The 15,255-nt window shown below is 41.0% G+C and overlaps 1 protein-coding gene across 2 annotated transcripts in view; it reads right to left on the bottom strand.

The window, feature by feature from the left end:
• DDX10 (DEAD-box helicase 10) overlaps positions 1 to 15,255 on the bottom strand; it is a 326,657-nt gene that overhangs the window by 264,926 nt on the left and 46,476 nt on the right. For both annotated transcript variants that reach the window (XR_012158274.1, XM_073339141.1), the window contains exons 10-11: positions 15,102 to 15,203; positions 13,520 to 13,607 (exon numbers count right to left, since the gene is read on the bottom strand). Coding sequence is in view for 1 of the 2 variants with exons in the window: in XM_073339141.1 (XP_073195242.1) it covers positions 13,520 to 13,607; positions 15,102 to 15,203 (190 nt within the window). In the remaining variant the exon portion in view is untranslated. The remainder of the gene's footprint in view (positions 1 to 13,519; positions 13,608 to 15,101; positions 15,204 to 15,255) is intronic.

Genomic DNA, 15,255 nt, shown 5'->3' with positions numbered 1-15,255 from the left:
TTTACAGCAAAAATTCTTGTTCATTCCCAAGTACACAACTTTGTACTATTACATTTCATCTCATTTCCATTACTCCAGTTTTCAAGGTCATCCATATCTTCTTATCTGAAATTCTGGTCCTCCCAACTTTGTGTCATCCACAAATTTTATTAGCACACTCACATTTTGTGTGTCAAGATCTTTAACAAAAATGTTAAATAAGATTGGTCCAAGACTGATCCTTGTGGAACTCCACCAGTAACCTCCCTCCAGCCTGCATTTACCTTTCAGCATGAACCTTTGCACTCTCCCCTAAAACTACTTCCTTAAATTTTTATATTAATATTCTTATATTAATCCTGATGTTCTCCCATTTGAGTAATAATTTCCCATGTAGAATTGTATCAAATGCTTTATTAAAATCCAGGTAGACTAGATCTATTGCACTTCCTTTGTCTAGAAAATCGGTTATCTTCTCAAAGAAAGAGATTGGGTTGGTCTGGCACAATATAAAACTTTTGTAAAACCAGGTTGTATTTTATCCCAATTACTGTTTATCTCCATGTCTTTAACTACTCTCTTTCAAAATTTGTTCTAAGAACTTGCATAGAACTGAGGTCAAACTAAGGGGCCTGTAGTTTCCCAGATCACCTTTTTTTCCCTTCCTTAAATATAGGTACTATGTTTTCAATTCTCCAGTCAGAGTACAACCTCCAAATTTATGGATTCATTACATGTTCTTGCTATTGGGCTTGCAATTTCATTCGCCAGTTCCTTTAATATTCTTGGATGGAAATTATCCAGGCTGCCCAATTTGGTCCCATTAAACTGTTTGAGTTTGGCTTCCACCTTGGATGTGGCAATTTCTACTTCCATATCCTTGTTCCCATTAGCCACCCAGCCACGGCCCCCAAGCGCCTCATTACCCTTATAAAAAACTGAGAGTATTTATTTAGGTATTGGGCCATACCTAGATTATTTTTAATCTCCACCCCATCCTTAGTGTTTCTTCTTTCCTTGTTTTCTTTATTTACATGGCTAAAGAACCTTCCATTATTTGTTTTAATTTCCTTAGCAAGGTCCAACTCTGCTTGGCTTTTTTCACTTTTTCCATACACTTTCTGGCCTCGATGAGGTAGTTTTGCTTGCTGATCCATTCCTTCTTCCATTCCTTGTAGGTTTTCTTCCTTCTCTGAATAACCTGTTTGGGATGCTTGTTCATCCAGCTTGCTCTGCAACCTTTCCCTACGAATTTTTTCCCCTTGCTTGGGATGCAGGCTTCAGATACTTCGTCAAAGTTAAAGAAATTAATCCCAAGCCACCTCCTCCACATTCAGATCCTTGAGTTCTTCAGTCTACCCACTTCCATAACTAATTCCCTTAATTTATTAAAGTTTGTACTTTTGACATCAAGGACCTTATTTGCAGATCTATTTTTGTTTATCCTTCCATTAGAGTTTAAACAGAATTAAACCATGATCACTCCAACCAAGGTATTCCTCTACAACCAGTTGTTCTAGGAGGTCCTCACTACTTACCAATACTAATACAAATCTAAAATGGCATCACCCATTGTTGGTTCAGTGACTATTCAGTGAAAAAATCTGCCGGTTATCACCTCCAGGAATATCTGGGCCCTACCATTATCAGCAGCACTTGTCCTCCAATCTATATCTGGGAAATTCAAATCTCCCATAATCACACAATTCTCAATAGTATATTAAAGAGATCTCTATCCATATTCAAATTGGATCCTGGGAGTCTGTAGGAGATCCCAAGCACTATCCCAGAGGAGCCTCTGTTATCTTTCTTCCCCAAAGTGATTTTGACTCAAACAGATTCCAGTTTATCCATTCCATCACTTCTAATTTTACAGTATACTTCATCTTTAATATACAATGCTACTGCTCCACCTTTACCTTTCTTTTCTGAACAACGCATACCCTTCTATACCTGTATTCCAATCATGATTACTATTCCACCATGTTTTCATTATCCCTATAATATCTGGTTTAACTTCCTACACCAGTAGTTCTAGTTCCTCCTTTTTGTTACCCAGGCTTCTTGCACTTTTGTACAGACATCTTAGCTGTTTCTGCTTTTCTTCGCCCAGAATCCCCACCCGATTAGGTACAATCTTTTTACTACCAGTATGTATCACCTACCTGACAGTGACTGTCATTCTCTTTCCTCTGTCCATTCTCCTACACTCTATTGTTCCTTTCTCCATTGCTGTATCCTTTTACTTGATTTTCCTCCCACTCAATACTAGAATCAGGTGTGGAGATTACATGAGCTCTCGCCACCATCTCCCGCAAATTCCTAGTTTAAAGCTCTTTTAGACAATCAGTTGTGCCAACCTCCATCCCAGAAGTCTATTTCCTTCCCTAATCTAGGTGGAGTCCATCCCATCAGAACAGTCCTCTGAATTCCTGCTAGTGATCAAATATTCCAAAGCCCCTCTTATAAAACCACTGCCTGAGCCACCTGTCAATAATCATAATCTTGTCTTGCCTTTGCTCTCCGCCAGACAGGTAGACTCCCACAGAAGATCACCTTAGCATCCATTTCTTTAAGCATCTTCCCCAGCCTGGCGTAGTCTTCCTTGATGCATCTCAACGAGAATCGAGCCATATCATTTGTTCCCACGTGAAAGCTAGTTAGTGGTCTCTTTCCATTCCCATTAGGATCCTCTTCAGCCTCTGGTATCTTAGCTTCCACCAGACAGCACACCCTTCTGTTCTCCGGATCAGCTCTGGTGACAGGCCTTTCTGTTCTTAGTAGGAAATCCCCAGTCACATAGCCCTGCCTCTTCCTGGTGTTGGGGCAATTATTCGACCTTCCCCTTCTGTTCTTTCTGGTTGCAAGTTTTCTTTGTCTTTTGTTCTCACTTGCAATCTTCTGTGACTCATCCTCTATCCTCCTGGTGCTCCAAACTGTGGCTACTGCCATTGTCTCTTACCCAATTCTTGTAGCACTAGCCACGCTTCTCTTCTTCCTTGCTCTCCCATGTTATGTTACTGACTGCCTCTCCCCTTCATTTTCCAACTCAGCGAACCTGTTCCTCAGCTCTCTTCCCCACTTCACAAGCTGGTCTTTTCCTCTGCTTTGTTCTCAGCCAGTTGCTTCCACTGGCCACTTTCTTCATCCAACAATCTACCCTCACAGTTCTCTAGTCCAGCAGGACTCTGCAAGTCTTGATCCTCATCTCTCCTTCCCTCCATCACCTGCTCAAATCCCCTTCGAAATCCCACCACAGTTTCTGTCTGCATCACCAAACTTCAGATCTTCTCTTCCATCAAATCTATCAGGCAGCACTTCAAACAAAGCACCTTTCAGGTACCCGCTTCAGGATAATGTACATCACCACAGCTTCCACATCCAGTCATCTTCACAGTAGCTTTTTTCACGTCACTACCACTGCTGCCAGCGTAGTTGTCATAACCTTCCCTTCAAAGCGCCTGTCAAGAAGGGGAAAAAAAACCGCACACCAAAACACACTCAAACACACCAAACTCCCCTTACAAACTCCCGCTCAAACTCTGTTTTCACCTCTGCTTGCCGGCTCCTATGCCACTGGCTGGCCGGTTGGCTGCCTTTATAGGTCTGCTGATTAGGGAAGTTCCCAATCAAGGTTCAGCGGTGATCAAAGGCTCTGTTTCTCTCATAACACACTGCCCACCACCAAACTTTGTAAACTGAAACAAGCCAGCAAGCAACCAAACCCCTTACTGCTAAGGAACACGGGTTTGTCTCCCTTCTCCAACAGATCTCCACTCAAACTCTCCTGTTTTCAGCTCTTTTTGCTGGCTCTTGTGCTGCTGCTCTACAAAAGGAGGCCCAGGCAGTTTTGATTTACAACAAAACCTGCCCTAGAAGACTTTAGGGGCTACTGGGAAACCAGAACAAATAGAAACCAAACTGAGACGAGAAATTATTTTTATTCTGACTGTTTAAAACCAACACACTTGGGAGAAATCATTTGCGATAATGATTCAGTACTTCTGGCCTTTCAGTTAGAGGGTAAGAATGTTTTCCATACCCTTATGAACCCCAAGAGATCATCCAACAAAACCAATCTATCAGCCCTGATCCCTACTGGGGCCTCTAGATACTCCTACAACATAAAATACATAATTATTTTCTAAGGTAAAATGAGGAAGCAGGAGAAATTTTTACATCTGAAAGTAGCAAAAAACTCAAACCCCCATTTTTCCCTTGACAGGTCGCTTTAACATGCTAATTTTTGTTACTGGTTGCACTTGTAGGTATGCTTAGAGTCAAAGTAGCACAACACTTCATATTATAGGTCTCCATTTTCAATCACTCATTTATTTTCCCAAACTGTAAATTTTCAGGCTGAGATTTCCCATGACAGGTCTCTGCGCCCTTCTAGTATTTTTTAATTTTCAGCAAAAAATTGAACTGTTGCTAAGAATGACATATGGGAAAAATACACTTTTTCCCATATTAAAATATTATAACCATTTCACTAACAAGCTCGAGCACCTCCAGGCTTTGGAGCAGGGATTTGAAATTTGACAGTGTTTTTGCCCTGCTGACAGGGATGTGCCTTTTGGCATCCCCATAAACATCCATCCAAATCTGGCCAAGCTATGAGCCTCCAAAATCACTGTTCACACGATCAGTAGACTCCTGTGTGGCAGCTAAATTCTCTAAGGAGTCCAAATACACTGGGCATGCTCTGGGGAAGAAAACTATTAGAGCCTCCCCTGGGATAGTGCTTGGGGTGTGCTGTAGACCGCCGGGATCTAATTTGGATATGAATAGAGCCCTTTTTAATGTTTTTAATAAAGTAAATACTAATGGAAACTGTGTGATCATGGGAGACTAACTTCCCAGCTATAGACTGGAGGACGAGTGCTAGTAATAATAATAGGGCTCAGATTTTCCTAGATGCGATAGCTGATGGATTCCTTCATCAAGTAGTTGCTGAACCGACTAGAGGGGATGCCATTTTAGATTTGGTTTTGGTGAGTAGTGAGGACCTCATAGAAGAAATGGTTGTAGGGGATAATCTTGGCTCAAGTGATCATGAGCTAATTCAGTTCAAACTGAACGGAAGGATTAATAAAAATAAATCTGCAGCTAGGGTTTTTGATTTCAAAAGGGCTGACTTTCAAAAATTAAGGAAATTAGTTAGGGAAGTGGATTGGACTGAAGAATTTATGGATCTAAAGGTAGAGAAGGCCTGGGATTATTTTAAATCAAAGCTGCAGAAGCTATTGGAAGCCTGCATCCCAAGTAAGGGGAAAAAAATCATAGGCAGGAGTTGTAGACCAAGCTGGATGAGCAAGCATCTCAGAGAGGTGATTAAGAAAAAGCAGAAAGCATATAGGGAGTGGAAGAAGGGAGGGATCAGTAAGGAAAGCTACCTTATTGAGGTCAGAACATGTAGGGATAAAGTTAGACAGGCTAAAAGTCAAGTAGAGTTGGACCTTGCAAAGGGAATTAAAACCAATAGTAAAAGGTTCTATAGTCATATAAATAAGAAGAAAACAAAGAAAGAAGAAGTGGGACCGCTAAACACTGAGGATGGAGCGGAGGTCAAGGATAATCTAGGCATGGCCCAATATCTAAACAAATACTTTGCCTCAGTCTTTAATAAGACTAAAGAGGATCTTAGGGATAATGGTAGCATGACCAGTGGGAATGAGGATATGGAGGTAGATATTACCATATCTGAGGTAGAAGCGAAACTCAAACAGCTTAATCAGGACTAAATCGGGGGGCCCAGATAATCTTCATCCAAGAATATTAAAGGAATTGGCACAAGAAATTGCAAGCCCATTAGCAAGAATTTTTAATGAATCTGTAAACTCAGGGGTTGTACCGTATGATTGGAAAATTGCTAACATAGTTCCTACTTTTAAGAAAGGGGAAAAAAGTGATCCAGGTAATTATAGGCCTGTTAGTTTGACATCTGTAGTATGCAAGGTCTTGGAAAAAATTTTGAAGAAGGTGGTAGTTAAGGACATTCAAGTCAATGGTAAATGGGACAAAATACAACATGGTTTTACAAAAGGTAGATCGTGCCAAACCAACCTGATCTCCTTCTTTGAGAAGGAAACAGATTTTTTAGACAAAGGAAACGCAGTGGATCTAATTTACCTAGATTTTAGTAAGGCATTTGATACCATGCCACATGGGGAATTATTAGTTAAATTGAATAAGATGCGGATCAATAGGAAAATTGAAAAGTGGATAAGGAATTGGTTAAAGGGGAGGCTACAATGGGTCCTACTGAAAGGTGACCTGTCAGGCTGGAGGGAGGTTACCAGTGGAGTTCCTCAAGGATCGGTTTTGGGACCAATCTTATTTAATCTTTTTATTACTGACCTTGGCACAAAAAGTGGGAGTGTGCTAATAAAGTATGCGGATGATACAAAGCTGGGAGGTATTGCTAATTTAGAGAAGGACAGGGATACCCTACAGGAGGATCTGGATGACCTTGTAAACTGGAGTAAGAGTAATAGGATGAAATTTAATAGTGAGAAGTGTAAGGTCATGCATTTAGGGATTAATAACAAGAATTTTAGTTATAAGCTAGGGACGCATCAATTAGAAGTAACAGAGGAGGAAAAGGACCTTGGAGTATTGGTTGATCATAGGATGACTATGAGCCGCCAATGTGATATGGCTGTGAAAAAAGCTAATGGGGTCTTGGGATGCATCAGGAGAGGTATTTCCAGTTGGGATAAGGAGATTTTAGTACCGTTATATAACGCACTGGTGAGAACTCACCTGGAATACTGTGTGCAGTTCTGGTCTCCCATGTTTAAGAAGGATGAATTCAAACTGGAACAGGTACAGAGAAGGGCTACTAGGATGATCCAAGGAATGGAAAACTTGTCTTATGAAAGGAGACTCAGGGAGCTTGGCTTGTTTAGCCCAACTAAAAGAAGGTTCAGGGGAGATAAGATTGCTCTCTATAAATATATCAGAGGGATAAATACCAGAGAGGGAGAGGAATTATTTAAGCTCGCTACCAATGTGGACACAAGAACAAATGGATATAAACTGGCCACTAGGAAATTTAGACTAGAAATTAGACCAAGGTTTTTAACCATCAGAGGAGTGAAGTTTTGGAACAGCCTTCCAAGGGAAGCAGTGGGGGCAAAAGATCTATCTGGCTTTAAGATTAAACTTGATAAGTTTTTGGAGGAGATGGTATGAAGGGATAACATGGTTTTGGTAATTAAATATTCATAAATAGGCCCAACGGCCTGTGATGGGCTATTAGATGGGGTGAGATCCGAGTTACCCAGGAAAGAATTTTCTGTAGTATCTGGCTGATGAATCTTGCCCATATGCTCAGGGTTTAGCTCATCGCCATATTTGGGATCGGGAAGGAATTTTCCTCCAGAGCAGATTGGAAGTGGCCCTGGAGGTTTTTCGCCTTCCTGTGTAGCATGGGGCACAGGTCACTTGCTGGAGGATTCTCTGCTCCTTGAAGTCTTTAAACTACGATTTGAGGACTTCAATAGCACAGATATAGGTGTGAGGTTTTTTTTGTAGGAGTGGTGGGTGAAATTCTGTGGCCTGCGTTATGCAGGAGGTCAGACTAGATGATCATAATGGTCCCTTCTGACCTAAATATCTATGAATCTATGTCCCAGAGTAGCAGGGACAGAGCAGGATTTTCCCTACAACTGCTCCTCTTAGTCGCCAGGATCCATTGTGGTGCCAGGCACATGAAACAAAAGCAGGGAGACTCGTGTGTTCTCCATGTGCACATTCTGCTGGCACTCAGGTAGCGGGGGAGAAGCAGGAAGCATCTTGACTGGAACGGCATCTCTCTCTTCGGATGCAACATGATAACCTCTGCACGCCACATCCAATCAATGGGTATGGGAAAGAATAAGGGGGACGGTATAAGGGGAAAGACAGAGGACCTGGTGTGATCCGAGGAACAGAGCCCCTGGCATGCCGAGGGACGCACACAGACTCTGGTATAGAAAAAAATGGAGGACCCTACTATGGGGGGGGGAGAAGAGGGCATGAGGGACAGAGCCCTTGCTATGAGGGTCAGGTTGAGCAGCCTGCAGCAAGGCCCTGAAATAAAGGGGGATGAGAGGGTGGCTCACAGGAGTTCCTGGGGGCAAGCAGAGAAATGCAAGCAGCCCCTGGAGTTGAAAATACGCTACAGAAGCAACCAAGTGTGGCTGAAGCTGCTAGCTGTACTAACCAAATGCCCAAGGCCCAGTTTGTCCCCCCTTTCCTGTTCTGGCTTTCAGATCTTCACCAAATTAATAGGGTTCTTACCTTCTGATGGACAGAACATTCTCTGAAATTCTGGATCTGACTGAATTCAGCATTCAAAAGTTATTGCATTACAGCCAAACAGAAATGTCACCAAGCTGAGTTTAAGGCTTGGCCAATTAAAATCACAGTAATTCCTAAAGGACCCAACTAAGATAAATTGCTAGGAACTAGGCATTGCAGATACACATAATAAGAGATAGTACCTGCCCCAAGGGTAAACAGACAAGTGACAAAAAGGGTGGGAGAGAAGTGTCATCCCCGTTTTACCAGATGAGGCACAGAAAGATTAAGTGACTTCCCCAAGCTATTACATGAAATATGTAGCAAGGCCATAAACTGAACTCAGATCTCATTTCAGTACCTTAAGCACAAACCCATCATCCCTCTGAAGGATGTGTTTTACACACACACACACACACACACACACACACAGTTGTCACCATTTTAAAATTAAAAGTGATTCCTCTTAGGTTTTGAAGCCCATCTGCACCCACATTGGACAGCCAAAAGGGGAAAATATGTCAGCCTGAACCTTTAGCTGCTCCTGCTGTTTTAGCAGGAACAAGTGGATAATGCTGGCTGACATTTCTACTTTTTTGGTATTGCTTTCAGTCATAAAACCATTGGATGAATTCAAAGTTTGCACCATTATGGAGAATTAACACCTAGTGTCAATGCTGGATTATATTAATATTTCTATGATAGTAGCACCTATCCTTCCCCAATCCTCCCCAAATCCTATTGCACCAATATAAAATTAGCCACAATTTTTATTTCGTTGTATCTTTTTCACATTGTAGTTTTCAATATACAAAATACACATACACAACAATGTGCTTTTTTATTTGTCTGCTATAGCAAAAATTGGAGCAATAAAGCTTGACTGAATCTGAAGTTTTAATGGACTATACTATTACAACTTCTTGCCAGTCCTTCCAAGGACTGATGAGGAAGTGACAGATATATACCAGTTCAACATCTAAGCCTTCCCTATCAAACTAGAGGAAGCAGTGAATGTATCTGCCTTATATTTTCCTTCAAGAATCTTTAATTCACCCCTCTCAGGAGGGGCCCATATGTACCACTCTCCAAAATTAACCTTCCATTTGCAACAGGAAGCTGCAGAGCCTGTGTAATTTTTGAAGATTCCCTTCCTTGCCCTTCATGCCCACTCATCTCCTTCCAGATGAACTACCAACTCCTTAAAACACCCAACAACCAACATGTTATTTTCATTCTAATATGAATGTTTAATATGCTAGGTTGTTTGAAGGGCTACAGTAATCCAAATCTGATTAGCTGTCAATCTACACTGTAATCCTCTTCACCAATCATTACGTTTTTCCCCCACCCTTTTAAAAATGTCTCCCCGATAGGATTTTTAAACTCAGCCATGAGGAGGAGCTCAACACTAAGAACCCACATATCCTTCAGCTAGGAGGCCACAACCATCATTAATGCTATGAATTCACCAGAGTACGCACACTACACTGACACCCACCCACCCACCCACCCCCCTCGCTGCCTGAGTGATTCATTCTGGCATACAGGGAGATCATTTAATTCTTGTAAATTTCAACAATCTGCCTGATCAAAAAAACAGACAGGCCAGATAGACATGTAACACATTTCCTTGATAAAACCAGCATTCAGGGTATGATTCCAAGGTTAAGATATCGTCTGTGATACAGCCATTGCTCTTAAGAGCAGGAACAACTAGGCTCTTACACACATATATCCTGCGTAAAGGAAGAGCCCAGGCCTGATCCATCTTTTTTCCGTAAGTTAAGAATTTTGTATACTGACCCCATACACATATTCATCTCTAAGAGAGTATACTTTAATTTTACATTTGTATTACATACTACTATAAAAAACTGTAATAGAAATAGGATTTTCAGGGTAGCTTTAACATTACATCCATCAGTCTGAAAGAAAAGCCCTTGTTTGATCTTGATCCACTGCTATTCTGAAGTGTTAAGACTGTTTCAATTCACCTAATCTAAATTTATCTTCCTTTTTTTAAAAAAAAAATCTTAAAGAGCCAATGCAGAAGCAGCCATTGAAAGGGAAATGGTTTATTAGTTTTGTCAACCAAAGCCAAAGAACATTTATTTGTTCCTGCTCTCGCCCCTTCCTAGCCAGCTGTTTCATCATGTCTTATGTAAATTTATCTAACTGTAAAACAGAGTTACAGTTGCAGATGATCACGATATGCCACCAGGTATTTTGGTCTAAAGAATGCTTTGCCAAAGAGGAAACAAAGGGAAACTTGCACTGCCATTCCCATGTTACAACTAAATGTCTTAGGATTTCAGTCCAGAGCCATCAACCTGGCACCTTTCATAAATAAAACTACTTTTAAAATTGAACATTCAGTAGTCATCAATGGTCATTTTAACTAACTAAGGGACTAACCTCATTGTTGTTACTCAAGCAAAACTCCGTAACTTCCATCAACTGGAAGGGGCAGAGAGAAGTAGATCAGAGGAGGAGCCAGGAGGGGGTGGAAACCTGAAGAGCACAGACTGGAACTAAAACAAGGAGCCAGAGTGGGGGAGAGACAGGACTGGTAAGGGACAAACTAGAGGGAACAGAGCAGAAGGGGTCATGCTTGGAGTTGGGGGAGGGTTAAGAGTCTGTGCCCACTAGATAACCTTCCCTTCCACAGCTCGGAATCGAACATGAGATTCCTGAGTCTCACCATTCCTCTGATGTACACAAACACCTTTGACACCCATTGGCAAAGTGCCTCATCCCCCTCTAATGGCTTGTACACACTAATAGTAGGTTGTAATCCTCTATGAGTTACTCTGCTAGCTCAAGTGCCAGAGGTCTGCACGGTGTAACTGAAGTTCCTGCTGATGATCTAAAGTAGGTGTCAATACGATGCCACATGACTGAATTTGTTTTTTCTTGTGTGCACGCGTTATGATATCATTGTTAATTATATGATCACATGGACCCTGCCTCATTCAGAGCACAGGATGGATGGTGCTCACTTAAGGAGTAGCTATCCAATATTGTGAGTCCTCCTCATTGCTTATTGTGTGGCTCCATGCCTTATTCACTATTCAAACCTGGGTCTGAAGATAGACTTGTTAATTTCTTCATGGGCTTTTCTGTGGCACTCCTCACTATAGAATCTAAGTGTTTCACAAACATTAAAGAATTTATTTTCATAACACCCCTGTGAAGTGGGAGGGTTTGGGTTGCCAATTTGAGACAACTAGGACCTGAATTTACAGAGTACTTAGCATTATATAGCACTTTATATATTCCAGCGGAGCCCCCACTGATTTCAGTTGCAGTTGAGAGTGCTCAGCACTTTTGCAAATTAGACCAAGAATCTCAAATCAGGTACGCAGAAAATGAGGAACACAATTAGTGAGCACCTGTAAAAAGTTTCGTTTAAGTGACTTGCCCAGCATCCCAAAGAAAGTCTGTGGTACTGGCAGGGATAGAATCCAATTCCCCAGCAAAGCATTGAACTGTCTCAGCCATGAGACCATACTTCCTCTTCCTGCAGTCCCCTGCCTCATTCATCACACACCTTCCAACTTCTGCAACAAATGAGGCAGGAGTCCTGCAGACAGCAGCCTCCTTCACTACACAACCTGATTCATCCCCACACCACATCTATTCTATGGAAAAAATAATGTGTGATCATGAAATAAAAGACTATCATAATTCATACATACAAGGGGGCCAAATTAAGGTTGCATGGGCACTCTTAATACTGGCATTTCCTAACTGAGTTCTTGACTTTGCAATCTTAATATTTAACAGGTTTGGGGCTTGTTTGTTTGTTTTTGGTGTGCATGTGTAACAAAGCAAGACAAAGATTTTAGGGGGTTCTATGTTCCATCAGAGTTTCTGGGGGAGTGGATGGAGGGGGGCAATTAGGATGTGAGGTAAGTCGAAGGGTGGCAAGGCAAATTACTTCCTCCAACAGCCCTATCCTGACTATTAGGTTCCTGTCCCAATCCTTGCCTATATATCCAAATTAATACTCTTCCCCCAAACTCATTTAATACTTTCCCCCCAAACTCACTAAGAACTCACTTGGAGCTGCGGAGTCTGCGCTCAGGGCTAGGGCAGCACACGGAGACCCCTCCCCAGGGGCTGCAGGGACATGGCAGCCACTTCCAGGAGCAGCGTGGAGTGAGGGCGGGCAGGAAGCATAACTTAACCCCACTGAGCTGCTGGTGGTGGCCAGGGGCCCCGGGACCTCTTTAATCACCCGGGCCCCTGGGGAATTGTCCCCCCTGTTGGCAGGTCTGGCTACAGCCCAGAAATCCCCAGCGCCGCAGCCCAGAAATCCCATCTAAGCATGGTTGAAATGCATGGTCCTGCCCAGAATGAAGTGTAGGAAGCCAGGCCTGTCTCCTAAGGAATCCAATGGTCCTAAGGGAGACCTAGGTTAAACTCCCTATTTCACCACAAACAACCTGTGCAACCCTGGGCAAGTCACAACCCCTCTGTGCCTCAGTTCCCTACCTGTACATGGTAGTGGTAATATTTCTCTGCCTCAGAGAGATATGAGGATAAGTACATAAAAACTGTAAGATGCTCAAATGCTATGGCGATAGGGGGTCCCCCCTTAGATACCCAAGGCAGATGGACTAAAGGGGTCGAAGGCACAGTCCTCCTTGTAGCCGTGACATACGGATTTTCCATCACTGAAGGGATGGATTACCCTGTACATCCAGGAGGTGCAACAATGAAAACCTTGATTAAAAACGTTGGCATCTGAGGTATAAAGTTATTTATATTTTTCAAAATTATATTGATTTGAAGACTACGTTTTCTGGGCAAATTATTTAAGCTCAACAGTCATATTTGCCAGTTCAATAAGGTTTTTTTGTTTTTTTTTTTTTTTAAACTTTGATAACCAATTAGTATTTTTTAACATGCTCTATATCAGCTCCCGGAAGAAAAGCAATAGTAGGAAGAACTAGAAATATGTCTATGGTCCTTCAATCAAAAAATTGTCAGTTAATTAAAGAAGAATGTGTGTAATCCCATCTCCATTGTGGAAAAGAAGACAACAAAGAGAAGATTAAGATACTTGTCACAACTCCTAAAACAAGATCATTATTTTCCAGTGGTATCTAATTTTTTAGATTTAAAAATGATCATATTTAGCAGTTCCAAGTACATTTGCCTTAGCAACAGTTGGCAAGGCAGTTATTGTAACAGTAGTTCTATTTAACAAATATGTCTTCACAGGGCTGTGTTATAGACAACTTACCCTTTGAGCCCTCTCCTTTAACTCTTGATCTTGAGCTAAAAAAGCCTGCATCTTCTTTTGGACATCTACAAGCTTTTCAGGGTTGATTCTAATAAAAAAGAAGGAAAATTATTTTACCTTTAGAAAAGGCATTAAGAAGCCCATATTAAGTTCCCAGGAGTACTTTTTCATTCCCTCTGTATTATTTTAAAATGCATAAAGCTATCATTACTGTGAACAAGGTTTAACTAAAATCATGAAGATCAATCTCCTTAAATAAATAATGCAAGCAAGGCAAACAGGAACTCAGACCCTTTAGCCAGAGAGCAGATTGTTGAGACAGAAAAGATTTTTTTAAATGTAAAGCCAAAATTAACATTAAAACACTTCAATTTATAAAATGTAGAGAATGAACTCAGAACCAGAGAAAGAAATGTACTGTACTGTACTAATATTTTATTCCAAGATAGCACCCTTCCCAAGTAGATCTCATAGCATTTTTCAAAGCTTAAAAAAGACCCAATACCCCTGAGAGGTACCAGTAAAGTATTTCACTATTGTATCCATTTTATAGATGGGCAAAACTAAAGAATATTGAGATTAAGTGATTTAAAAGTATCCCAAGATCTGGACTTAATGAGATAAGCCACAACTGCTTTGTTACAGCAGTCTCCATTATACCTTGTAAGGAGTGTGTCAGCCACCCTACGAAGTGCTTTGCTTTTCTGTTTTCATTCAAGCTATTAATAGTTTGATGATTTAGTCTTTGCATTGCTTTTCTTTTCCATCTACCTCTATTCCCCACCTCCTAGTCCCAGGCATCTGTACCTCCCAGGCTTCTGAATAGCACAGTTAGATATGCTTCAACTAGTAGGGAAAAATGGTCTTTTGACAAACTTCACTATTTAACTCAAGAGGTTCTAGATCCAGATGACATTACTGTATGCCATCTGTTTAAGCAGCACTGTACAATAAATGATGACCCTGCTCTGAGGACCTTCCTATCAAAAATCAGACACTCTCAGTATAGTGATTAAGTCTGACTGGGCAACAAAACTTTGATAAAAATCCTGTGCAAGAAATTATATATACCAACTTTTTCTGTGGTAAAGTATTGTTGCGATCAGCAACTGCTTTTTTTTTTTTGAGAATAAAGATCATATTAATTTACAAGGACTTCTGAGCTTTACTGAGTCACCATTTTAAGTTCCACACTTTGTCAGAACTGGGTAACAGAAAGCTGCAGTGTAGCCAAAAGTTATTTCCAGATTATACATATACCAACTCACTATAATTTTAGACAAAGGCTGCATAGCTGGGCAGTGAGCTCCAAGCAGGCATAAATACTAATTTGGTTTGTATATGTAAAGGTATAAAACAGATGATGTTATAAGGAAAATAAGGAAAATGTGCGTTGGTGCACTGAATCATTCACAGAAATCAAATTAAAGACATGGAAAATGCAAGCTCTCCTTTCTTTATCCAACTGCAGGTAAAACATGCAGTTTAATGGTATCTTAATAAAGCAAGACTGTCACAGAATCTTCATATACTACCTCTGTCAAAGAGGACTGAAATCACTCACTAAGCTTTGGTAACTTACTTGATTTCATTGACAGGTACTTTTCTCTGCGACAGTTGGTGAACCATGCCTTTTTCTTCAGAGGGAAGCAGTACTAACAAAGCTTCACCACCTTCTTTGTACCTGATCAAAAGAAGAAAAAAAAGCAAGGATCTTTGATTAAAGGGTTTTAAAA

This window comes from Lepidochelys kempii, chromosome 1 (genome assembly GCF_965140265.1).
Source record: "Lepidochelys kempii isolate rLepKem1 chromosome 1, rLepKem1.hap2, whole genome shotgun sequence".
NCBI classification, from domain to species: domain Eukaryota; kingdom Metazoa; phylum Chordata; order Testudines; family Cheloniidae; genus Lepidochelys; species Lepidochelys kempii.
The sequence above is the reverse complement of the archived record's forward strand: the minus strand, read 5'-3'. Positions and strand labels throughout refer to the sequence as shown.